General features: G+C 45.0%; 1 protein-coding gene across 4 annotated transcripts in view; it reads right to left on the bottom strand.

Moving 5' to 3' along the window:
• LOC143964534 (E3 ubiquitin-protein ligase RNF213-like) overlaps window positions 1–27,475 on the bottom strand; it is a 582,447-nt gene that overhangs the window by 432,586 nt on the left and 122,386 nt on the right. For all 4 annotated transcript variants that reach the window (XM_077474318.1, XM_077474320.1, XM_077474317.1 and 1 more), the window contains exons 7-8: window positions 11,714–11,916; window positions 11,331–11,611 (exon numbers count right to left, since the gene is read on the bottom strand). In XM_077474318.1, the coding sequence (XP_077330444.1) occupies window positions 11,331–11,611; window positions 11,714–11,916 (484 nt within the window). The remainder of the gene's footprint in view (window positions 1–11,330; window positions 11,612–11,713; window positions 11,917–27,475) is intronic.

Genomic DNA, 27,475 nt, shown 5'->3' with positions numbered 1-27,475 from the left:
AAGGTATGTCTTGTTGCCATTTCAATAAGACTTTGTTAATGTAGATGAAGAGGTCAATGCAAGGTGAAAATACAACGAGGAACTGAAGTGCTATTAAGATTTTTGCCGTTAATAAACGCTGCACTGGATCAGATTCCAGGGTAATATGGATGGGAAACTGCTGGTGGTAGGTGTGTCTCACCTGCAAGTACCTAAACGGCATCTAGTTGGCGGAAGGCGCCCTGAAGTTCTGAGAAGGTACACAACTTGCCATCTGCCACCAGATGCTTCAAACCCACAAAACTTGGACTTACTTGGCTGGCAAACTTGATCTGCCGTTATTGATACTGGGTGATTTTAACTGTTACCTTGATTCTATCCTGGATTGGCATCCCCCCATTAACCCATCCCGGGGGACCTAGGGGGTACGGGTATGGGTAGATTTCTGTCAGAGGTTGGCCTGCTGGACTTGTTGCTCTTTAAATTTCCTACTACTAAACTCTTCTCAGGTTTCTCCAAAACACATATATCATTGTCACGCATTTATCTTTGTGTGGGGAATGCTCACATGCTTAGTTGGATTTCCAAAATGTATTACCTCCCATCGGGGGGTATCTGGACATTTCCCACTGGTGGAAGAGCTTGCTGTCCGCCATCCAACAGACCTCCCTAGACTTCTCTGGAAGCTGAATGCTTACTGGCTTCAGGTATTTACATCATATAATTGTATCACTCACCGGATTACCACTTTCTTTCATGATCATGCCTCATAGGAGGACCCAATTCAAAAACGGGAGACGTTTAAAACTTTACTCAGGGGGATATTTATTGCTGAAATGTAAGATGTTTTATAGAGATCTTCTGAGTTATTCCCCTGTATGGAGAAACAAGTTGGACAATTTGAACTTGCATAGATTGTCCAGCCTTCTAATTTTGCTCAGGAGGCCTGGGTGTCGGCTCAGGATGCTTGATTGTCTGTGGGCCTCCGCTGCGGAACGTAAAAGCTTTTTCAATAAAGCCATATTTTTCAAGGAGGGTGAGAAGACTGGCCGCCCCCTGTCAAAAAATGCCAAATCCCAACAGACCTCCCCGGCTATAGGGTCTATCAGAGACTGATCTGGTAGAGTAGTTAACTCTCCTGAACTAATTATGAAAGAGCTCACAGACTTCTATGCCTCACTTTACCAACCACAGGGGTTGCGGTCCCTACAGGATATTTCAGCCAGGTATTTTTCAACCTGTAAGGCCCCCGGGTGATGATGGTATCCCTATAGAGGTGTATGTTAAATATGGAGAAACAATTCTTACAAAAATTTTACAGGTTTTAAACGCTTCCCTGAAGGCATGTCGTCTTCATGTCCAGAGCTTTGGTGGTTCTATTAAAACCAGGTAAGGACCCCTTAGATTCAGGCCGATTTTACTGCTTCCGAGCGATGTAAAACTGTTGGCAAAAGTACTTGCCCTTAGGCTGAATGAGATTGTATCGTCGGTGATGCATCAAGATCAGACAGGTTTCATGCCTCAAAAGTCCACATCGGTCAATTTGCGGAGACTTTTCATTAACATGCAGACCCCCGCAGACAATATGGGGAACAGGGCGATATTATCTCTTGATGCCAATAAGGCATTTGATAGCGTTGATTGGAAGCATCTATGATTAGTGTTGACTAAATTTGTCTTCAGGAACTAAATTCATATCATGGCCTCCTCTACAGTGCGCCCAGTGCCTATAATGGAGTAATGGATAGGATTTCTCCCCTATTCACCCTCGGTAGAGGAACAAGACAAGGCTGCCTCCTGTCCCATCTACTTTTTGCTATTGAGCCACTAACAGCACTTACGAGAGCCAAATCCTCATTACTGGGTTTAAATATGGTGACACGAAAAAAATCATGCCATATGCAGATGATATGTTACTGTTACTTGGGGACACGACTGTGTCTCTACAAGCAGCCATGTTCATTGTTGTAGATTTCAGCCAATAGTCTGGCTTGACTATCAACTGGATAAAATCGGCACTACTTTTGCTGGATATCGACACCACACAACCATTTACTCCAACATGCTCCATACCCATTATGTCTAAATTCAAGGTACTTAGGGATATTTGTTACCTCTTCTCCCCTAGATTATGGCTCCTTAAACATCTCCCCATTATTAAACAGATTCTGCGATAAAATAAAAATGTGAAATATATTAACCATTACCAGTTGCAGAAAAAACAAACCTTATAAAAATGCTTTTAATGCTGCAGCTTCTTTACCCTTTACACAATTCCCCCAATGTTGTCCCTTTGATTCCCAGCGGTTGGTTACCCCATAGCATATTTCTAAAAATAGATTTCACCACCCTAAAGGTTTTCAAACTGGAACAATTGCAATGGCCAAAGGATCAGGGGGACCTTGCCCTTCCCAATTTATGGCTCTATTATGTTTCGACACAGTTGCAACACTTAATTGGTCCCAGGCTTGCTGCCACTCAACCTGTAGGGGAACATCTTTCTCCTATGACTCGGATTTTGCTTGCAAACACTCAGAGAGACTCAACCTCTGAGGATCTTGAGGGTCTTGAGGCTCTTAGTTTTGCCAAACCAAACAAACTCCTTGCAACCTACACCCTCATTAAAAAAATATAGAACAAGGCTAAATATCTACAACATGTTACATGGTACACAAAGTATAGCCTGATATGGGGTTATGATAACTAATACTAAGTTAGTTCATGGATATAGGTGGAAGCTACAGTATATGGTATACATAATATGTCACAGATTTTTAAGGATGGTGTCCTGCTACCATTCGCCTCTCTGCAAGCCCAGTATTCATTACCTGCAAACATGCTTTTTTTTTTTATTATATACAGTTACGGCATGCAGTTGGGCGCAGGGTGATATTCCTGAACAACATTTATCTCCCACACATATCTTTAATTTAATCCAAATGGCAGATAGCGCTAAAGGTTTCATTTCACAGTGTTATAATATGCCATTGTCTCAATTTCGATAAAAGGCACCCCAGTAAGGCAACATCACTCTGGGAGAGAGATCTGGGAACAGAGATGGGCAAACAATGGGAGGAAGTGCATTAGGCAGTGATAACATGTTCTCTTAATGAGGCCCAAAAATTGTCTCAGCTATACATTTTACTGTGCTCTAATTACACTCCAATCCGGTTATATAAAATAGGATATAATGCAGACCCTTATTGTCATAGGTGTAAAAGGGATCATGAGGACCTAATTCACCTACTATTGCATTTCTACTGGAAGCAGGTAGTAGACACGCTAAATATGGTATTCAAGGTGAAAATTCTGCTGGACCCCAAGTGTTGTATACTAAACATATTGGAGGAGGTTGTTGAGGAGGAACATCCTAGGATAGCCCTGGGCATGGCACTCTTTCATGCCCGTAGGTTAATGTTATTTTTATGGAAGTCTTCAGGCCCTCCCACGCATAAGTCTTGGGTATACTCCATAGGCAACTCGTTACTCTTATTACATTTATACATGCAGGGGTTGCCCTGGCAAATACGAAAAGTTTGACAGTTCGCACTGTGATATGTGAACCGATCTGGAATGTCATTAACTTTGTATTGACATTCCCAGCGGTTAACAGCAGTGTGAACTGCCTGCGTGTCAGGTGTGATGCAGGAACCTGCAGTGGATTTGCAGGGTTCCTGAATCACACCAATGTGAACTGAGCCTAAAACAACTAATCTAAGGGAAATGGGACGTGGCCAACGGAGTTTGGTTGCAAAGTTATATTGTTTTAAACTAAGCTTTGGAGTGGAATACGTATTGTGAATAATGCCACAATCTTTGTCAGTCACATTAGTCTTTATTGACTGCCATTGTCTTGAACTGTAAAACTTTGTGCGTTTCAATAAACATTTTTTCTGATTTAAAGCGATTTAAAACCGCTGGACTTGTCTTTTTTTTTTCTTTTTTTACACCCTGCAAGGTACATTATGTTTAAATTACCTTAAAATGAAGTCTTCTCACGCCGAGATCTTAGAGCTGCAGTGTGCTCCCATATTGCTTCCAGATTCACAGCCGCAATGGCGTCACTCCCACGCACGGGTGCAGTCAATGTCGGTACAGGGCTCAGAAGGAACATCACAGTTGGCGGTTCCTTCAAAGCGCATGCGCCAGTAACATCACTGGCTGCATGTAATGTAAATATCTCCTAAATGGTGCCTGTTTAGGAGATATAAACACTACCTATAGGTACGCCTTATTATGTGTGGAACTTTATTTTCACTTTAAAAAAATAAAAAAAAGTGCCTTTCTGCTTCATCTACAGAATTATCCTATTATTTAACATCTTTATGCATGTTCCTGAGACCCGGTCCTTATTTTGGTCTGTGTATTGGGTTGGATTTTTCAGCCAAGGAAGACATAGATTTAGCTATTTAGGGGCTTGCGCCATCTGTTACTAGCAGTTTAAGATACTAAAATACATATAGCGCTGCTATTTGCTGGTCTTTGACATCACACATACCAGAAATTTAACAGTCACTTAAGACCATGTGAAACATTTATAAATGTAAACTGGTGATATGCCCAATGCAGCAGGTAACAAAACTGCTGTGTAATTTACATGTCCATAAAGAGTTCTTTATTTCAACAAATTGGCATTAACTAAATGCAAAACTTTTTTTTTTTTTTTTTTAAATAGAGTGGAGATGGACATAGGGTTATACATATGCAAATATTTAGAACCCAGACAAAATACCCATTAATGCCACCAACTCAACAGGCTAAGAGAAAAACTGCGTTGTAAATTCACCATGTTGTCACTTCCTTAACTATCACCCTCATAATCTGCTGATCTAAAATAACAAAGCAACCAAACGTTCCAAAAAAGGAAGGTGGAAATAGTATTAAGGGTGGAGTATTCAGGAAGGATCAGTAGAAGGATATATGAAATACAAAATCAAGAAAATCAAATAAAAGGAGAAAAGAAAGGAAGAGTGGAAGGTACTGTAGAAAGAATATGGCAAAGAGTAAGAAGTCAAAGAAGATGTCTTTTTGTTTCACAGACGGACACCCTCTGTGCATGTGCGGCACGCGCTGTGCTTCCTCACTGTCCCAGACAGTAGGGGAAGGAGGAGGGGTGGAGAAGGGGGGCGGACTTCTGGCGTACTTCGCCACGGCAAGGTCAGACAGAGGTGGGGACAGGGTACCTGTCAAAAACAGGTACCCGCTCCCCACTGAAAGATGCCAAATGTGGCACCAGAGGGGGAGAAGATCAGCGGAAGTCCCACTTTTGGGTGGAACGCCACTTTAATTCTGGAAATTTTTTGCAACTATACAAACTCCCAAAACAAGGATTTTTTTTAAGTCGCTGGTATCCCCACTGGCAACAGGGACAACAGGTACAAGATACAGGGCTATTTTAAGGGAATTACCTTGCCCAAACCATGTTAACATAAGTGTATGCTAATGTTTAGGACCTTGATTGAAGCCCCGAAGGGCTCTTGCTAGTAATTTGCCCAGTTTATTGGAGAATTTGTACAAAGTACGCTTATCGTAAGCTAGTCTTTGTTTAGTATTCCGGAACAGTAAACTGTTCAGGTACTCCCTGGCCTTGGTCAATTCAGCAAGGGTAGATTCTAAAAATTACACCCACATCAGTAATACATTTTTTGTGTCCTGCCCTATTTCTACATGGATTAGGGTTTCCTGGAGCATGAATTTATGAGCTTCCCATATAGATAAAGCAGGGCTCGACACATCCCAGGCACCAGGTCGTCGTTGCGACTAGAAATTGTGCCCTGGTGCCCGGGTTTCTGTCACCGACAGGTGCCTCTGCTACAGGGCTAGCTGTGGGTTCTTGGGAAAGTGGAGGCCCTCCAGACACAGAGCACTGTCTGGTTGTGGGGATGGAGCAGGAAGAGAGCAGCTGCTGACATCCTCCTCCCTTTTCCACACACTGTTGGCAGAGCAGCGCCACAGTGTGTGAAACTGTGTGTGGTGAGGTGTCAAAATTGCGTCTGAATGTCGGAATGGGTGGGACCCAGGGTGCAATCCAGTGCCACTTGCCAGTGTCACCTATCAGTGCTGCCCATCAGTGCCACCTGTCAGTGCCCATCAGTTCCTACCTCAATGCCGCCCCATCAGTCCCCATTAGTGCAGCCTATCAGAGCACATCAGTAAAGGATTAAAAAAAAAAAAAAAACTTATTTGCAAAATCTTAAAACAAAAGTTGATTTTTTTTTTAAACATTTTTTTTATATATTGTGCTTTTTTCTCTTGGCATCAGGCATGAGCAATTCTTATTGCCCAATGCCCCAGACATGCAGTTCTGGGCGCTGGGCAGAGGATTTAAATAACTGGCTCCTAACTTTTTCAGATGGCTCCTAGATTCTAAGCAAATTTGTCAAGCCCTGAGATAAAGGGTTCACAACCAGGCCCCAATTTTCCCAATAACTAGTCAGCAATAGCTCTATTACCCCTCTGGTATTAGGTTGCTGAAGTAATGCTTTGCTGATCCGCTACAGGTCGAGGTAGAGTGGATTAAAGTTGCAGGCAACTTTGTGGTTTTTGCACGGGAATTGTTCACACCCATGTGATCAAATTCAGCTAATTGCACTGCATTTTGCAAACCATTTTCACCCACTGTGGTTTGCATAAATGCAGTGCAGGAAATGTACAGGAATCGCTGAGAAATCTCACACCAGTGTGAACTAGGGCTTAGTGTCCATCAGCAAATGTAGAAGTGTATGATCAGATACGGAGATGACACAGTTCTTTGTGTTGCATAAAAAGTAATCTAGAGTGGGTTTGATGGGTAAAAAAGTAGAATGTGTAGTCCCTGTTATGGGATGTGTCAATCGACACAGGTCAACTAAATTGAGGAGCTGTAGTTCCACTTTTAGTAGTTTGAACTGGGAAAAAGAAAAGTAGCATGGAACCCTGGACACATCTAATGTTGGGTCTACAGCAAAACTGAGATTACCACCCACCAGGAGGATCCCGGTATACAATTCTATGACTGGCTGTCTAAAAACTATGAAAGTGAACCTGATAGCAAGGAAACAGAAGGAAAAATTCAAGGTAAAAGAAATGGCGAGAAGAAATAGATGGAAGGTGATGGGGATAAAAATAGGTGAAAAAAAAAGGGGGGGGGGGATGAGCATAAACTGCTTAAGTCTACATTCCCTGTAGAGTGGGGGGAATAGGCAAGTACAGAAGACTAGGGCAAAAGGGTTTAATAAACCCAAAACTAAACTAGATACCAAAACTTTCTCTGAACAAACTACCCAGAGAGCAGGCTACTGGGGGTTAATAGAAGGCAGTGGAAAGAATCGAGATGTGTGGGCCAGGTCCTTCAACATCTACAAAGTGGAAGGGCAGGCCTCCACCTGCTGCCCTCCAAAAAAAGAAAGGAACCTATATAAAAGGGTATATAATTGAGAGTGGAACAAAATCCCAAACTGCCTGCTTTGAAAAATGACCACATCTGTCATACAGCTAAAATGACACTCTCCTTCCCTGGCAGTTGAAACTGGAAGTTACTGTGTGGAACTGTCAAAACGGTACAAAGTGCACTAAAGGTGCAACTAGACCTGGCAGTATCATAAACCTAGTAACAGGGCCCATAAAATCCAGACAATTAGAATGCATAGCAAAATCTGAACTATAGAAAACATAGTAGCTTACCAAAAGGGTGAACTGAATCTCCTGTCTTATACGACCCAAGTAAACGAAGTGAGCATTACCCCTGCATGCATCGGGCTTCTTTTGATGTAGGAGATGGTATAGGTGAGGTTATCCTTAATGATTGGGCCCTATACCTTCTGGAATGTGGTGGTCTGGGTGGCATTGGGTGCTGGATCCCACTATCTGAAGGTAAGTCCAATCAATTAATTTAGGATTGGCACTTCTGGTATCCACAGGAACGAGAATAGAGCGGTTAGCTGGTCTGTTGAATGCAGGTTGAAGGACTCGCTGCCCTTTTAGAAAATCAGATGGAATGAGTGCCCCCTTCTGCAAGAAGCATCTGCCTTCCTAATCAGCTTCAGCACCTGCCACAGCACAGCATGCATACTTAGGGTCTGGTGAGACAAATATGTACCGTCTCTCTATCAAAGTCCACAGGTCTCTTGGACCAAGCTTGTCTTACAATTTCCTCCTTGATTGCATAGAAATGGATGTAGCATAAAATGTACCTTGTTGGAGGGGTAGCTGACAGAGAAAAAAGGTCCAGAACTCTGAACCCTGTCCAGTTCAATCTCTGCAGTAGGGTGTTTGTCTAGGATCACCGTTTGCCACCTCCGGAATCCCTTGCAGGCAGATATTGTTGTGGCAACTATGATTCTCAGTATCATTGATCTGGAAATGAATGTTAAAGTGGTTGTAAACCCTTACAAACCACTTTGACCTACAGGTAAGCCTAGATTAAGGCTTACCTGTAGGTCCAAGCAATATCTCCTAAACCTATATGGTTTAGGAGATATTTGCCCGAAAACGGGCACCGCTGTCTACGGCGCATGCACCGTAGACAGCGGCGCGCAGGCGCACTGAGCGCGGCATTTCCAAGAATGGAGCTGCCGCGCGTGTCGACTCCCGTGCGCATGCGCGGGAGTGACGTCATCGCGGCTTCGCCGAATGACAGCGGCGGAGCTGCGAGACGCCACCAGCAAGATGGATGCAGCGGACTACAGGGGACAGCGGCGACTTCGCTGGCTCCTGTGTCAAGTAAGTGACACATAATGGGCTACTATGCGATGCATAGTAGTCCATTATGCTTTGCCTTTGCAGGGAATGAAAGAGGAAGTAAACCCATCAGGGTTTACTTCCTCTTTAAGAAGCCTGTAGTTTGCGACTTTTCCAGTCTCCAGGGCTGAGAGTAGCTCCACTGATGCTACCTCCACTTGTATAATCTGGCTGTCCACATGGCATTAACGTTTGGAGTTCCCTTAAAGGGGTGTTCCTGCCAAGAATTTCTTTTTTAAAGTCAGCAGCTACAAACACTGTAGCTGCTGACTTTTAATAAGGACACTTACCTGTCCAGGGATCCCACAATGTCGGTAGCCCCAATGCCGATCCGTCCATCGGATCGGCTGTCGGCGCCTCCATGTTAATGAAGAGAAACAGGCAGTGGAGCCTTGTAGCTTCACTGCCCGTTTCCTACTGCGCATGTGCGAGTCGCGCAGCGCTTTGTGAATGACCCCGTTGTTTTCTGGGACACAGACATGTCCCAGAAGGCAACGGGGCCACTCACCGAAGAGGAGGAAGCGCCGCGGAAAAGAAAGAGGCAGATTAGGAAGACTGCCTAGCAACAGCGGTTTCAGGCAAGTTAAAAAAAAAAACATTTTTTTTAAGAATATTAATGCATTTTTTTTTTTTTTGGGCGACCCTCCACTTTAAGAGTGTGCTCACTATTGAAGTTGGCATTTCCTGTATGTTTTACCTAGTGGGAAGGAGGGGTTAAAATGTCTCCTATAGCATCCCCCACCCGAGTGTGAAAAAGCTGAGAGATTGCCAGTACCCTGGGTGAGTCAATCTGTGGGAGGATCACAGTAGGTATTAGAGAGTCAGGACAGGCTGAGTTCAGACCATCACCTTGCAGTTGGTACAATTGAGACTTCAGTTACTTTTTGCTTAAGGTCACCTCAGTTGTGGCAGATTGAGTAGGCGCCATGGAGCCAGAAGACAGCTCTCTATCCGCAGGATGTCTGTTAAACAATGCCAAAGGTCAGATCCCAGATGGTGCCAGATGCTTTCCTTTCCACCTCTTAGGCATAAGGGTGTGCAGGCTGTCACACCAACTGCAATGTCTCACTGACCCATGTCAACCAGATCTACTGCAGAGAGCGTCTTTACTGCACCATTACCAAGCCAAAAGGCCCAGGGAAAAATTTTTGTTGGGGAAACATGTTCTGGTGACAACTGTCTAAGAGGGGAGTTCCCTCACTTTGGATTAATTTCCTCTCACTTCTCAGGACACAAGGAGAAAATAAATCTACCCAATGTGACACAGATGGGGGGAAAAAAAAAGTACTGGGGGTTCAATCATTTAATACATATTCAAGAAAAAAAAATAATTGGACTTTAGAAACACTGTATTATCCCTTTAACTGTCCAATATCCAATCTTTTAAGGAACCAAATGGGGGGAGAGTTACTAAAACTGGTGCACGGTGAAGCTGTGCATAGTAACCAATCAGCTTCCAGGTTCTAGTGTCAAAACTTAAATCAAACAAGCTTAAGGTAGAAGCTAATTGGCAACTATGCACATCTGCACCAGATTCTGTGTGCAACAGTTTTAGTAAATCCCCTTACTGTATTTATATACTGTAGTTAGCAATGAATCTTTAACCACTTCTCTTTGGATTTACTACATATGTCCACAGTGTGAAGGGTTTAAAACAACCTCATGGCTGCGGTAGTAGTCATGAGCTTGTATTTCATTTCTTCAAGCTCCCGGCTGTCATGTAAATGTGATCTGGGCAGCTATAGAGCCACCTGATCACTTTTACAGTGCAAGTGGTGTGGGGCACTCCCCCACTGGACCCCCCTCTCCATGATTCCTGGGATTCTCCAGCTCTTTCTGGGAGCCCAGGACCGCATCAAATGATTTCAGAATGGCAAGTGGATGAAAATCAAGGAGCAGATTTCCTGATCTCCTCTGCTGTCTGTTAAGCCGGAAGAGATCATTTCTGAGCATTTCTGGCTTCAGAGCTGTCATTCCCAACTTGCAAAGTAACTGAAGAAACAGCATTTATTTCTGATGCGCATACACAGGGGTTTTAAAGTGTAAACCCCAAAACAAGATTTTTTTGTAATATTGCAACTTACCAATCATTTGATTTGGTGGCTGCAATTGATTCCTTTCTTCAGGCTATTTTCCTTTTTTTCACATGGTGTAACTGTCAGTAGCACACTTCCTAACACACTACATTGCTCACCCACTGTACTGTATCTATTGAAAAGAAAGGTTGTCACCCCAAGCTGCTCCTCTGTATTGAGCTACAAAATCTTTCTCCATAACTGTCACAAAAGTTAGCTAACAAAACGGATAACATTGTTTGATATATGTGTTAAGCTCACAGATAGTGACAAGGACACTGCTTTTCTGCCAAAATAACACTTGCAGAAATTGTGCTTACCCTGAGCATAGAAAATAAATGTAGCCATCATATCTAAAGACTGCAAGTTGCAATGTTACAATTTTGTTCTTGAGCTTACATATCCATTGAATTTTCCCGGAATTGACTTGGTTGCTTTCAGTTACAGAACTCTGCTCATTGCGCATGTTCCCTGTGCCACTTTACAAAATACATCTGTAACATACATTTGTGTGCTGATTAATAACCTCTAAGATAAATGTGTGTATAGATCAGTTACCTGCGAAACTCCAAATCCAAGACTTTGCCATTGTATTACTCTGTCTCCAATCAAAAGGGGATATTTATACACAGCATAAAACTGATGAAGCTGGATAAGAAAATTAGACATATTGATGGCATCACAGTCTGTGAGAATACTGAAAATCCTGCTGAGCATGACTTCGCCAGCCATCATTTTTCCATTAAAAATATTTTTGTATCGATCCGTTACCATATTCCTCAACGTTGCAATAATTCCACGATCGGCCCTCATACATACATCATCATACTGATGCCACTCTGCACAACGTAAAGAGTATATATTAGTCAAGTCAATCAAAACTGAGCATTGAGTATGTGTCTTCAATCCCTACACTTTCAAAATTGTTATGGCAATCTTACCTCTTCCTTGAACATATTTGGGCTGAATATGCAGGCAACGATTAACAGGTATGTGTTCCTGCACATCAACATTGTAGATGATTTCATACTCCTCTTTCCCCTTTGCCCGCACAATAACATATTTGTATGGTAGGTATTTATCCAAACAATTCTTAGGAACTTGAGTTTGCCCTTCATAGAGAAAACCATGTTGCTTGAGGTCTCTAAACAACAAAATAAAGTATTCATATAACAAAAAAACATAGAGTACTTTAACATTTAAGTATATATGAAAATCACAAAGCATTCAACATTGAAGTATGCATAATTCATACAATTGCCCATTTGTCCTCCTGCTACTTAACCTCATACATAAAAAGGTACAGGGATGCCAGATGCCCAGTTTTGGGCACAAGGCAGGTGTTTTTTTATATTTAGCATTTTTTGCCCCTTAACCTCTTCCCTACCTATCAGTGCAGCCTCATCAGTGCAGCCTATCAATGTCTAGCAGTGCCACCTCATTAGTGCCCACCATGGCCCAATAGCTCAGCCTCATTAGTGCCCATGAGTGCAGCCCCATCAGTGCACATCAGTGAAGAAAAATTTCAAAATAAAATAATACATTTTTAAAATAAATGATACATTTTATAAAAGAAACTAGAAAAACATTTTTTCCTCAAGTTTGTTTAGCAAAAAACAAAAAAAAAAACAAAAAAAACAACCCAGTGGTGATTAACCACTTGACCTCTGAAAGATTTACCCTCCTTCCTGACCAGGCCATTTTTTGCGTAATGGCACTGCATTTAACTGACAACTGCGCAGTCATGCAATGCTGTACCCAAAAAAAGCTGCTGTCCTTTTTTTCCCACAAATAGAGCTTTCTTTGGGTGGTATTTGATCACCTTTATGTTTTTTTTTATTTAACCATTTAAAAAAATAAATGTATATATATATATATATATATATATATATATATATATATATATATATATATATATATATATATACTTTATACTTTCTGCTATAAAACATATCCAATAAAACATTTTTTTAACCACTTGAGACCCGCGCTATAGCCGAATGATGGCTACAGCGCAGACCTCCTTTGCCGGGACGACGTCTATTGATGTTGTCCCATGCACGAGCGGCCTGAGGGGCGCGCGCGGCGTGCTTTGTGATCGCCGAGTCTATGAGACTCGCCTGATCACTGATCCGAGCAAGGGGTCGATCTTGACCCCTTATCACGTGATCAGCTGTCAGCCAATGACAGCTGATCATGTGATACAACGGAGCCGGTAATCTGTCATTATTCCTCTTCGCGCTCAGAGCGCGAGGAGAAAAAAAAAAGAGCCGATCACCGGCGGCCGTGACTGGGACATCAGTCCCGATCACGGCCAGCCCTGCCAGTGCCCACCTGCCCCCTGCCAGTGGCACCTCATTAAAACATAAGTGCCCCCGTCAGTGCCACCCAGCAGTTCCCACAGTGCCACCCAGTAGTGCCCACAGTGCCACCCAGCAGTGCCACCCAGCAGTGCCCACAGTGCCACCCAGCAGTACCCACAATCTGCCTCAAAGGTGCTGCACCCCAGTGCCACATATCCGTGCCCATCAGTGTCATCTACCAGTGCCCATCAGTGCCCAGCAGTGCCGCCCATCAGTGCCCAGCAGTGCCACCTATCAGAGCCACCTATCAGTGCCACCTATCACTGCCCATCAGTCCCATCAGTGGTACCTATCAGTGCCCCTTAGTGCCACCCATCCGTGCCATCCATGCCATCTTATCTGTGCCCATCGGTGCCACCTTATCTGCGCCTATTAGTGCCGCCTTAACTATGCCTATCAGTGCCCACCAGTGCAGCCTATCAGTGCCCACCAATGCAGCCTATCAGTGCCCACCAATGCAGCCTATCAGTGCAGCCTATCAGTGCCGCCTCATCAGCGCACTTCAATAAAGGAGAAAAATGACCTGTTTGCAAAATTTTATAACAAACTATTAAACATGATTTTTTTTTTTGCATTTTTTTGTTTGTTTTGCAAAAAATAAAACTCCGAGCTGTAATTAAATACCACCAAAAGAAAGCTCTATTTGTGGGGAAAAAAATTATAAAAATTTAATTTGGGTACAGTGTTGTATGCCCGCGCAATTGTCATTCAAAGTGCATCAGCGCTGAAAGCTGAAAATTGGTCTGGGCAGGAGGGGGGTTTAAGTGCCCAGTAAGCAAGTGGTTAAAGAAATTAAATTTCTTCATGAATTTAGGCCAATATGTATTCTGCTAAATATTTTTGGTAACAAAAACAAAAAACCCAATAAACGTATATTGATTGGTTTGTGCAAAACTTAGAGTGTCTACAAACAAAGGGGCTAAACAGGTTGTAAACCTAAGAGGAAAAAAAAACCTGCAAGAGACAAAAGGCATAATGAGCTAGTATGCATACCATGTTTCCTCGAAAATAAGACCGGGTCTTACAGGTGATACTGGAAAAATTTGTATAACATGCAAAAGTTCATTTATTTCACTAATGCAACTTAAAAGGTGAAACTAATATACGAGATATACTCATTACATGCAAAGCAAGATGGTCAAGCTGTGATTTGTCATACGTGTGATGATTATGGCTTACAGCTCATGAAAACCCAAAATCCACAATCTCAGGAAATTGGAATATTGTGAAAAGGGTGCAATATTCTAGGCTCAAAGTGTCCCACTCTAATCAGCTAATTAAGCCATAACACCTGCAAAGGGTTGCCTTATGGTCTCTCAGTCTGGTTCAGTAGGAATCACAATCATGGGAAAGACTGCTGACCTGACAGCTGTGCAGAAAACAATCGACACCCTCCATAACGAGGCAAAGCCTCAAAGGGTAATTGCAAAAGAAGTTGGATGTTCCCAAAGTGCTGTATCAAAGCACATTAATAGAAAGTTATGTGGAAGGGAAAAGTGTGGAAGAAAAAGGAGCGCAAGCAGCAGGGATGAAAGCATCCTGGAGAGGATTGTCAGGAGAAGGCCATTCAAAATTGTTGGGGACTTTCACAAGGAGTGGACTGAGGCTGGAGTCAGTGCATCAAGAGCCACCACACACAGACGGATCCTGGACATGGGCTTCAAATGTCGTATTCCTCTTGTCAAGCCACTCCTGACCAACAAACAACGTCAGAAGCATTTTACCTGGGCTAAAGAAAAACAGACCTGGTCTGTTGCTCAGTGGTCCAAAGTCCTCTTTTCTGATGAGAGCAAATTTTGCATCTCATTTGGAAACCAAGGACCCAGAGTATGAAGGAAGAATGGAGAGGCACACACTGCAAGATGCTTGAAGTCCAGTGTGAAGTTTCCACAGTCTGTGTTGATTTGGGGAGCCATGTCATCTGCTGGTGTTGGTCCACTGTGCTTCATTAAGTCCAGGGTCAATGCAGCCATCTACCAGGAGATTCTGGAGCACTTCATGCTTCCTTCCGCAGACAAGCTCTATGGGGATGCTGACTTCATTTTCCAGCAGGACTTGGCACCTACCCACACTGCCAAAAGCACCAAAACCTAGTTCAATGACTTGATTGTCTAGCAAACTCATCTGACCTGAACCTCACAGAGAATCTATGGGGTATTGCCAAGAGAAAGATGAGAGACATGAGACCAAACAATGTGGAAGAGCTGAAGGCCGCTATTGAAGCATCCTGGTCTTCCATAACACCTCAGAAGTGCCACGGGCTGATAGCTTCCATGCCACGCTGCATTGAGGCAGTAATTGCTGCAAAAGGGGCTCAAACCAAGTACTGAGTACATAGTACATAGAGGCTGAGCAGTACGCTACTTATCACCTCGTGTTTGTGACGGGTTCCAGGAGAACGGGTCTGTCCGTGTGCGTCCGGCCGGCGCTACAGACTTAAGGCTTATTTTCTTTTACATAATTGTAAGTGCATTTTTTACTTTTTTATCCTTATAATAAAAGGGTTTTACACTATTTCGAGTTCTATTTTTCCCTTTATGGTTTTGATGCCCCTGCTTCTGAGTCCTCCTTTTGGACCTCTGAGTTAAGCGTCCGGGAGTGAGTCTCCTTCCCAAGATCCATTGGAGCAGTGGAACCAGGAGGACATCGAGGAAACCCCCCCCCCTTAGCTGGAAGTGGTGTCTATTTTCACAAGTCTCGTGTGACCCTATGTAGTGGGGGGTCATGCCCATCTGGTAAGCAGCAAATCTTATCGTATGTTTGTGGTGGATTGAACACAATTTTTCCCATTTTTGGATCTAGTGGTGAACTTTCTACAAATATTGTGGTTGATTTTTTTATACACATTTTCATATTTTTGGAGGACTTTTATTTACAGCTCTACGTTAACCAATTTGGAGGCTCCTATACACGGACTTATTGTTCATACACTGGGAGTTTATGTTTTTTCATTTTTATGCATTTATAGGTCTACACCATGGAATTTTATTGTATGTGCTAAATTGCAGTGGTCATATTTTGGGTTTTGAGATATTAACACATGTGTGTTTTATATCACGTATGTATATAGGGTCGCTATACCCTGTATAATATTCATTCTAACATTATTAATTTTTGCACGATTAGTTGTTTGTATCTGTTTAGCGCGGCTTATGATTTTTGTCTGAGTACATAGTTGCCAACATTGTAAAAAAAAAAAATTTGGGACACTTTTTTGGCAGTAGGCGGAGTTGTATTATAATTAGGGGGTGGGGCATGCGGTTATAGGTGTGGGAAAAGGTGAAAATGTGGTGCGGCAAAATATGGGTGTGGTTTACGCAAAATAGTGGGCTTGGCTTGCATGGGCGTGGCTCGACTGGGTGTGGTTAGTGTCTGAGATTAATGCGGGATGGAGAGGGAAAGGGAAAGGGGGGAGGGTGGAGATGGAGGGACAGCAGCCCCCCCGATCCTAAACCACAATAGCAATGTGTTTTCCAGAGTTTCACAATCAGCAGATAAAGATACTCCAAATAGATACTCCAAATAACTGGTGTTAGCGCTTCAATCATCCCAGCGCCATGATTGTTATGGTGTCAGGATGATTGAAGCGCATTATTTCTATTATTACATTGAAATATGAAATTAAATCATTCAACTCACCATAATGCAGAATCAGTGGGAGCCATGAGCGCGTCACTAGCCACGTTGCCTGCCACCAGATGCCATCAGGTGCCCTATCAGAGCAGCCTTTCTCACATCTGGTGTCCATCAGTGGAGCCCCTCCTTACATCTGGTGTCTCCATCAGTCCTCCTAACATCTGGTGCCCCTCTGACATCCAGACAGACTGCCCCCCCTGACATTCACACAGACTGGCCCCCCTGACATTCACACAGACTGGCCCCCCTCGACATTCACACAGACTGGCCCCCCCCGACATTCACACAGACTGGCCCCCCCGACATTCACACAGACTGGCTCCCCCCCGACATCCACAGACTGCCCCCCCCAACATCCACAGACTGGCCCCCCCCGACATCCACAGACTGGCCCCCGACATCCACAGACTGGCCCCCGACATCCCGTCATTGCCGTGCGGAGACTTTGAACTGTGGCGCCGCCCACTGCACTTCACACACACACACACACACACACACACACACTGGCAGCGGGGGTGGGCGGCGCCACAGGTTCTCTATTGAAGACCAGCTTCTGGTCTTCTTAAAAATGGCGGCCGGCAGCGAAAAATTGGAAATTTGAATTTCCCGGGACAAACCGAATTTCCCGGGACAAAATTAATTTGGGATAAATGTCCTAATCCCGGGAAATTCGGGACCATTGGCAACTATGTGAGTACATATGCATGCTTATACTTTTCAGAGGTCCGATATTATTCTATGTACAATCCTTGTTTTATTGATTGCATGTAATATTCAAATTTTCCTGAGATTGTGGATTTGGGGTTTTCATGAGCTGAAAGCCATAATCATCACAATAATGACAAATCACAGATTGAACTATCTTGCTTTGCATGTAATGAGTCTATCTCATATGTAGCACCCTCTACCTGAAGGTAGGTGCTAGAGTAGGATTTTCTTCCTAAATTCAGGGGTGTGTGAAGGTAAATTTAGGCAGGCTTATCCTGTGTGCTAGGCCTGTCTGTTTTGATTTGGGCCTGGGAGTATTCAGAGCAGTTGTGGGTGTGGTCACCTGTGCTCTGACTCAGAGATGCCTCCCCCGTTTTCAGAAATGGTTATGGAATGGGGGTTGGACCCGTGGTCTGAGTGGCAAGCAGCTCATGTGGAGGAGCTCTGACCAATTACCTCTCAGTATTGGCAGGGGGCAGGCCTCCCATATAAGCTGGGATCATCACATGCTACCAGGGAGGAGTTCTGGGAGTAGGAAAAGAGAATGGAGTGCCGAGTTGCTGTTCCGGGCATCCCCACGTGGGGGGGTGCGCAGAGCGTGAAGGAGCCGTCGAGATGCTTTGGAGGATAGAGATCTTCATCAAGGAGCTGGTGTCAGGATGCTGTGACCGGGGAACACAGGACTTGTACACAGATGAAGGTTGGTGAAGGAGAAGTAGCAGTAAAGAGTCTGGAGGAAAGTTGCAGAGTTAAGGTCAAGCTGCTGTGACCGGGGAACACAGGACTTATACTTTGAAGGAGGTCAGTGCTGAAGAATTATAAGAGGACATTTGAGAGTTATGAGAAATGCTGTGGGTGGGGAACGCAGTGTTATCTTGGACTGGCTGGTATCAGTAGTCCGTCTATTACCACATGTCAGGGCGAAGTGGGGAGGTACCGAGTATCTCTGGTCTGGTGAAGCATGTTGGTAATAACTTCCAAAAGTCTGTGTGGCTATCAAATTCTCTAGGCCACCAGGGAGAGGCAGTGTGTGCCTCGGGCTTATTGAGTTGTCCCAGTCACACTATTCAAAAAGACTTTAAAGCATATCTATCAAGCTGGGAATTATTCAGAGTGATTCTCGTTTGAAGTACTGGAGGTAAAATGGCATTAATCTAACAGTTTTGCAATGGAAGCTTGTGCAGGAGAGGTGATATTGTGCAGAGGAGGAGGAGCAAGGGTCTGCAGCAGAAGAAGCGCTGAAGGAATAGACTGTGAATGATGGAGATTCATTATTGCAAGACAGAAGCTACAGATTAATGCTATGCAAATATGAGTACAAACAAATGCTATGGACATCTCATATCTTCCCTTGCCTTACCCAAGTTATATCCCGCAATAAACAAAACAAAACGACGCAAATGACTGCTTATTCTCTTAACTGATAGATGAGGGTCTGGCGGCAGGGTGATTTGGTGGATGTTAGTAACTAGTGGTAACCACACTGCTACACATATATTAGTTTCACCTTTTAAGTTGCATTAGTGAAATAAACGTTTGCACGATATTAAAATTTTTCGAGTATCACCTGTATATTAATTGTGGGGACAAAAAATACACTAGGGCTTATTTTCAGGGGATGTCTTAAAAAGTTCCCTTTGCCATTTTAATTCCCCCCAAAAAATCTTAGTTAAAATCCTTATACAATTCCGTGGTCTGTTTTATAGGTGGGGATTATACTTGTGTATTGTGCAGTGTGTCTCTATTTGTGGCAGTTTAACCACTACAGCCCCGGACCAATAAACACCTTAACCACTTGCTTACTGGGCACTTAAACCCCCCTCAGTCCCAGACCAATTTTCAGCTTTCAGCGCTGATGCACTTTGAATGACAATTGCGCGGGCATACAACACTGTACCCAAATGACATTTTTATAATTTTTTTCCCACAAATAGAGCTTTCTTTTGGTGGTATTTAATTACAGCTGGGAGTTTTATTTTTTGCTAAACAAACAAAAAAAAAATCATGTTTAATAGTTTGTTATAAAATGTTACAAACGGGTCATTTTTCTCCTTCATTGAAGTGCGCTGATGAGGCGGCACTGATAGGCTGCACTGGTGGGCACTGATGGGCTGCATTGGTGGGCACTGATGGGCTGCATTGGTGGGCACTGATGGGCTGCATTGGTGGGCACTGATAGGCTGCATTGGTGGACACTGATAGGCTGCACTGGTGGGCACAGATGGGTGGCACGGATGGGTGGCACGGATGGGCACTGATAGGTACCACTGATAGATGGGACTGATGGGCACTGATAGGTGGCTCTGATAGGTGGCACGGATGGGTGGCACGGATGGGCGGCACTGCTGGGCACTGGTAGATGACACTGATGGGCACGGATATGTGGCACTGGGGTGCAGCACCTTTGTTGAGGCAGATTGTGGGCACTGCTGGGTGGCACTGTGGTCACTGCTGGGTGGCACTGTGGGCACTGCTGGGTGGCACTGACGGGGGGCACTTTTTTTATTGTGGCACTGGCAGGGGGCAGGTGGGCACTAGCAGGGCTGGCCATGATCGAGACTGATGTCCCGATCACGGCCGCCGGTGATCTGCTTTTTTTTTTTTTCTCCTCGCGCTGTCAGCGCGAGGAGGAATAATAGCAGATTACTGGCTCTGTTATATCACATGATCAGCTGTCATTGGCTGACAGCTGATCACGTGATAAGGGGTCGAGATCGACCCCTTGCACGGATCGGTGATCAGGCGAGTCTCGTAGACTCGCCGATCACAGAGCGCGCCCCTCAGGGGGCGCGCAGGCCGCTCGTGCACGGGACGACGTCAATAGACGTAGTCTCGGAAAAGGAGATCCGCGCTGTAGCCGTCATTTGACTATAGCGCGGATCTCAAGTGGTTAAGGACCAGAGGTCTTTTTCCAATTTCGCACTGCGCTGCTTTAACTGGTAATTGCGCGGTCATGCAATATTGCACCCAAACGAAATTTGCGTCCTTTTCTTCCCACAAATAGAGCTTTCTTTTGATGGTATTTGATTGCCTCTGCGATTTTTATTTTTTTGCGATATAAATGGAAAAAGAGCGAAAATTTTGAAAAAAAAAGATATTTTCTTCTTTTTGTTATAAGAAAAATCGAATAAACTAAATTTTAGTCATTACATTGAGGGCAAAATGTATTCAGCCACATGTCTTTAGTAAAAAAAATTTCAATAAGCGTATATTTTTTGGTTTGCGCAAAAGTTATAGCGTCTACAAACTAGAGTACATTTTCCGGAATTTACACAGCTTTTAATTTATGATTGCCTATCTCATTTCTTGAGGTGCTAAAATGGCAGGGCAGTACAAACCCCCCCCCCAAATGACCCCATTTTGGAAAATAGACACCCCAAGGAAATTGCTGATGGGTATGTTGAGCCCATTGAATATTTATTTTTTTTGTCCTAAGGGATTGAATAATGACAAAAATAAATAATTTTTTTTACAAAAAGTTGTCACTAAATGATATATTGCTCACACATGCCATAGTTATATGTGGAATTGCACCCCAAAATATATTCCGCTACTTCTCCCGAGTATGGGGATACCACATGTGTGGGACTTTTTGGGAGTCTAGTTGCGCACGGCACCCCGAAAACCAATCACCACCTTCAGGATTTCTAAGGGTGCAAATTTTTGATTTCACTCCTCACTACCTATCACAGTTTCGAAGGCCATAAAATGCCAAAATAGCACAAAACCCCCCAAAATGACCCCATTTTGGAAAGTAGACACCCCAAGCTATTTACTGAGAGGCATGTTGAGTCCATGGAATATTTTATATTTTGCCACAAGTTGCGGGAATATTACAAACTTCAAGTCAAATTACACCCCAAAATAAATTCTGCTGCTTCTCCCGAGTACGGGGATACCACATGTGGGGGACTTTTTGGGAGCCTAGCCACATACGGGACCCCGAAAACCAAGCACTGCCTTCCGGATTTAAATATAAAATGCTACCAAAAAAACTGTTAGCGATCGCAGGGATCAGGCCTGACTCTGCGATCGCTGCAGTTATGTGTTTAGTGTTTTGTAAGTGACAGTGAGCGATCAATACTGCACTTGGGTGAGCTGGGCAGAGGGGCAAAACGCAGGTGCTAGCAGGTATCTGGGCTGATCCCGCTAACAATGCGTTTTTTTGGAACCCTAAACTGCTGGGGACGCTAGTATAGATCTGATCAGATCAGATATTGATCTGTTCAGATTCTATACCACTATGGGAGGTTTATGCTTTACGTGTGGGTGTTAGCGGTACTGGCACTAACCTAGCGCTGCCTGGGGCGACGCAGACCCTGACCCTAAAACCTAATTGATATCACCCGCCGGGTGATCAGGGAGTTAAACCTTTATTGGGTAATAAATGGTGGGTGCCCTGATGCTATAAAAAGCAAACTAACCAGAGTCACCCGTAACACTTATACGATGATCAGTGGTGAAAGGGTTAACTAGGGGCAATCAGGGGGTTCAAATTTTTATTAGGTAGTATATGGGGGTCACTGGCGCTATATAAAAACCTGACGGGGAACCTAAATAACTAACTGGCTAACCAGCGTCACCAGTGACACTTATACTGTGATCGCTGGTGAAAGGGTTAACTAGGGGCAATCAGGGGGTTAAAACCATTATTGGGTAGTATATGGGGGTACCTAACGCTATAAAAACCTGGCGGTGAACCTAAAAAAATAACTAGCTACCTAACGACACTAGTGACACTAATGCAGTGATCAGAAAAACGATCGCTTAGTGACACTGGCAAAAGGGGGTGAAAGGGTTAACTAGGGGCAATCAGGGGGTTAAAACCATTATCGGGCAATATATTGGGGTACCTAGCGCTATAAAAACCTGGTGGTGAACCTAAAAAAAAAACTATCTACCTAGCGACACTAGCGACACTAATGCAGCGATCAGAAAAATGATCGCTTAGTGACACTGGCAAAAGGGGGTGAAAGGGTTAACTAGGGGCAATCAGGGGGTTAAAACCATTATTGGGTAGTATATCGGGGTACCTAGCGATATAAAAACCTGGCGGTGAACCTAAAAAAATAACTAGCTACCTAGCGACAGTAGCGACACTAATGCAGCGATCAGAAAAATGATCGCTTAGTGACACTGGCAAAAGGGGGTGAAAGGGTTAACTCTAGGGGCAATTAGGGGGTTAAATCTTTATTGGGGGGTGATAGGGGGCTACCCTGGACCTAACACTAACTGCCCTGACAGTTTTTACTGTTACAACTGACACTGAATGCAGTGATCAGTAAAGAAATGATCAATGCAATCAGTGACACTGTGACTGGGGGGGGAGGGGGGGAGGGGGGGCGGGGGGGATCGGGGGGCGATCGGGGGGGGGGGGGATCGGGGGGGGGGGGGGGTTGTGTGCCTGTGTGTACCTACATGTCAGTGTAGTGTTGGTGCACACTTACTTTTAGTCTTCTCCTCGTAGTCCGGTCAAAAAGACCGCCCTGAGGAGAATGACATCACTTCCTCCTTCCTGTGTAAACAATACACAGTGGGAGGAAGCTTTTCATTGGCCAGGAGCGATCCAGAGGGGGTACCAGAAACCAACGGCCATCCCCTCATCACGGATCGCTCCTGAAGTGAACCGGACCGCCGTATCCAGCGGGAAGGGGTCCGATCGGACCCCCCACCCGCTGGAAGGCAGGCACGTACATGTACGTGCTTGTGACTGCCTGTGCCATTGTGATGACGTACAATGGCAATACGGCAGTCCTTAAGTGGTTAATGAAAAAAAAAAAAACTTTTTACAGCTCCGCTGGGGGCTCACATGATCTTCCTCAACTCTTCTCTGCTCGGAGATCCCAGGTGACGTCAGCCCGCTCCAAGAACTGCAGAGAGGGGCCGCAGACGTCAGATGGGAGGAGCAGAGAAAAAAGGAAGAGCCACAATCCCCACTGACGTCAGCCTGCTCCAAGCACTAAAGAGGGAGGGGCCATCAGCCGAGTGGAGAAGCTCTCTGGTTATATCTGACGGTTATAAAAATAGGATTTTTGTACTCACCATAAAATCCTTATTCCTGAAGTTCATTGACGGACACAGCTACTTTAAATCTTGACCGTAGGGTCATCATGCCACCTTCAGGAGAGAATTAGGCAGAACATGTAACACATGTAAAAAACAGCAGAACTGCATAGTTCCGCCCAGGGGGTGGCCCCTCTAACTATAACCCCTCAGCCTGCTTCCTGCAGCTCAGTACGTTAACAAGCAGTACAATGAAAAATAGGAGGGGTGGGTGCTGTGTCCGTCAATGAACTTCAGAGAAAAGGATTTTACGGTGAGTACAAAAATCCTATTTTCGCTTTCGTTCATTGATGGACACAGCTCCTTTAAAATCTTGACCGTAGGGATGTCCCCAAGCAGTGTCAAAACAAGGGATGGAAACAGCAAAAACATAACTTCACCCACAACAGAGGCACGCCTCAACGGGGGAGTTGCCATCTGAAACAACTGCATCAGAACTTGCATCAAAAAATGCGTTTACAACAAAACTAACTTTCTTTAAAAAGAAAAGGGTGTAGCCTGCAAAACTTTGTGGCCAAAGCAAGCATCCGAAGATGCGCTTACATCTACTTTGTAGAATTTTGTAAAAGTATGAACAGACGATCAAGTCGCCACCTTTCACACCTGGGAAACAGACGCTTGATGTCAGAAAGCCCAGGAAGTACCAATTGCCCTGGTGGAATGGGCCGTGACAGGAAAGGGGTGCACCTGCCCCTTCAAGGCATAAGCCTGGACCACTATCTGTCTGATCCACTGGGAAATGGTGGTCGACGAAACCGCCAGACCTTTTTTCGGACCAGTCACCGAAACAAACAGAAGGGGAGCCATAGCAGACAGATATACCCTTAGAGCCCGGACCACGTCAAGGGAGTGTAGGGCAACCTCTTTTGGATGTGTCGGCTTAGGACAAAGGGATGGCAACACAACGTCCTCATTGAGCTCAAAAGCCAAAACCACTTCTGGAAGAAAAGAGGGCTGCGGAAGCACCACCTTATCCTTGTGGATAACCAAATAGGGCGACTTGCAAGACAATGCCGCCAACTCAGAAACCCTCCTGGCAGATGTAATAGCCACTATAAAGACAACTTTCTGGGGGCGTGTCCAAGATGGCAGCTGAGTAGGACGCTTGGTCGAGGAGCTCTGCTACTATCAGGGGGATGTATCCTGTTTTTTATGTCCTGGGACTAGTTGGAAGCCTACCGATACCCCAGCAACTGCCTCGGCGAGGCATGAGCCGAACTCCCAACAAAACGAGGGCACCAAATCAGGGAAGCAATCCTAAAGCCTTCCAATCCCCTGGCGGTGCGGCGACACACGTGTCCAGCACACACAGCATGGCGTCTAAAACAGAGCCGGCGGAACCCGCTCACCTCAAGCAGAACAACTTCACTGCCTTGATGCAGGCGATCACTGGATGTCAATCCTCGCTCTCAACCCTCACCAGCAAGATAGACACTGTCCCGCTCGAGGCGGGACTGATCAGGCAAGACGTTGATAAAATTCAGAAGCGGATGTCTGAAGATGAGCACAGAATAAGCGGGACGGAGGACACGGTCCGCGACCACTCGGCCTCCTTACATACCCTCCAGGTGAGAGTTCGCTCCCTGGAATCCAAAGCCGAGGATGCGGAGGACCGCAATCGAAAAAACAATTTGCGGATCGTAGGCCTCCCTGAGGGATCGGAAGGAGCGGACCCCATGACATTCACGGAGCGGCTGCTCCGCACGCTTTTCCCCAGGCTACCTTCTCACCCTTTTTCACGGTGAAGAGGGCCCATAGAATGCCATCACAGCATGGTCCGCCGGGCTCCCGACCAAGTACCTTCATCTTTAAATTACTCAATTTTAGAGATCGTGACCTAATCCTAAAGGGAGGCCCGGAAGATGCAGGAGGTCCGGTATGAGGCTACGAGGCTGATGTTCTTTCCGGATTTCTCGGTTGATACCCAGAGGCTTCGGAAATCCTTAGACGAGGTGAAGAGGGCCCTTCGTGCTAAAGCCATTAAGTACAGCATGCTATTTCATGCCTTCGGGTACAGGATGGAGAATCTGCACGTTTCTTTACCTCGCCCAAGGAAATGTCTCTTCAAGAGTTCTGCAGAACGTTCCCTGGGACCGCGAGTACTGTTCCGGCTGTTACTTACCTTACGCCCTGGTTTCAGAATCACTGTACTGAGTTCTGAAGGTGTTGGGTTTAGTTAATTAATTGGCCTCCGACCGTGATGGTGGAGAAGTCCCTGTATGTACCTGTATCGGGAACTGGCTCAGTGGTTCTCTCCTGGAAACTATAGTGCACACCCGCCTCTCATAGCGGGATATACCCTGTGGGGTCTTCGGAGTGACCCATGTTTCTCAATATTCAAGTCTGTTTTTTCAAAGACCATGGTGTTCTGTTTTTTTTTTTCTTTTTACAGTTTTTTTTATTATTTCTTGAAATTCTCCTGTGACTTCTGAGTGTTTTATCCGGACATGGATTTGCAGGGACGGACTGTGCCCTTTGGAATGCCCAAGACATGGTAGATTTGTTTACATCCCACCCGTAGACGACATCTCCTTTGGACGTGGTGTGCCTGCACCCCCTTAGTGAACCTGACTACTTGTTCATGACCCCAAATAGTCTTTGACTATGACTCAGTTTGGGATAAAAGTATATCCTAGTTCGGGTGGGTGTATGGGGTGGGGACTGGGACGGGTTGAACTAGTTTAAAGTTTGTTTGAAGGAATACATTTTGTACACTTGTGCGTTTGATGATGCTGAACCTATTTTCTCTAGGCATTGTGGGGGGGGGGGGTGTGGGGGGACCTTGAGATGGCCTACCTCTGGGGTCCAGACACCTTGATCTGTGAAGTGATCCCCTGCTGCATAAATTGTCTATATCCCCGCATATGGCACCTTTAACAATTATGTTGTGGAATGTCCGGGGACTTAATTCCCGGATCAAAAGATCCCTTGTATTTACTTTCCTAAAAGCTCATCGTCCAGATGCATGCATTCTGCAGGAGACCCACTTGATGGGCAACAAAATCCTGAGTCTCAAGAAGGCATGGGTGGGTCATCACTATCACGCCACCTACTCCTCGTATGCCAGAGGAGTGAGTGTGCTTGTCCGTAAATCTCTCTCATTCACCTTCCTGGAACTGTGTCTGGACCCCGGGGGACGCTTTGTTATTATGAATGCTATGATTGCAAATGTACATATGGCAGTGGTGGGGCTGTACATCCCCCCCACCAGCTTCCTTGATAATTCTGCAAACAGTCGGCATCTAGACAATATGTCAGCAGAGAATGTGCTCCTGGAGGGTGACTTTAATATGCCTCCCTGCCCTGCCTTGGACAGGCTGAGGGCAGGGGGGGGCTGTGGATTCCCCACTCTCTCGCTGGGCTTCCAGCTTTGGCTTCACTGATGCCTGGCGCTGGAAGCACCCCCACCTGGGGCAATACACTTGCCAGTCAGCATCCTACGCAGCCATGTCTAGAATAGACCTAATTTATATCAGCGGCCCACTCCTCACCAGGGTTCGGGAGGTATCCATTTTGGCGTGGGGAATCTCGGACCATGCTCCTGTGTTGATAGGTCTAAATGTCTGCCCTGCCCCCACCGACTGTCTGTGGCTCCTGTCGCGTTATTGGATTTGGGACGATAGGATTGCTGTGAATGCTGAGGAGGATATACGTAGCTATTGGAATTTGAACCCTCCAGTCATGGACCCGGCATCTAGTTGGGATGCTTTTAAGGTCCATGCTCGGGGCTACTATCAGCAAAAGATAGGCCAGGTTAGAAGGCAATCTGGGCTGGAGTTGTCCCAGGCGGAACAGAGGGCCAAAGAACATGAACAACAGTACGTACGCACCGGGGACGAGGTAACCCGTACAGATCTACAATGTGCTCTACGCGAGGTAATGTTGCTGAGGACAACCTTGGCCAAGAAACATTTACTCCATCAGTCACAGAGA

Source organism: Lithobates pipiens, unplaced genomic scaffold (genome assembly GCF_037356315.1).
Source record: "Lithobates pipiens isolate NorthernLeopardFrog02 unplaced genomic scaffold, aLitPip1_a1.2 Scaffold_8, whole genome shotgun sequence".
NCBI lineage: Eukaryota > Metazoa > Chordata > Amphibia > Anura > Ranidae > Lithobates > Lithobates pipiens.
This window is presented reverse-complemented; position numbering and strand designations above follow the sequence as displayed.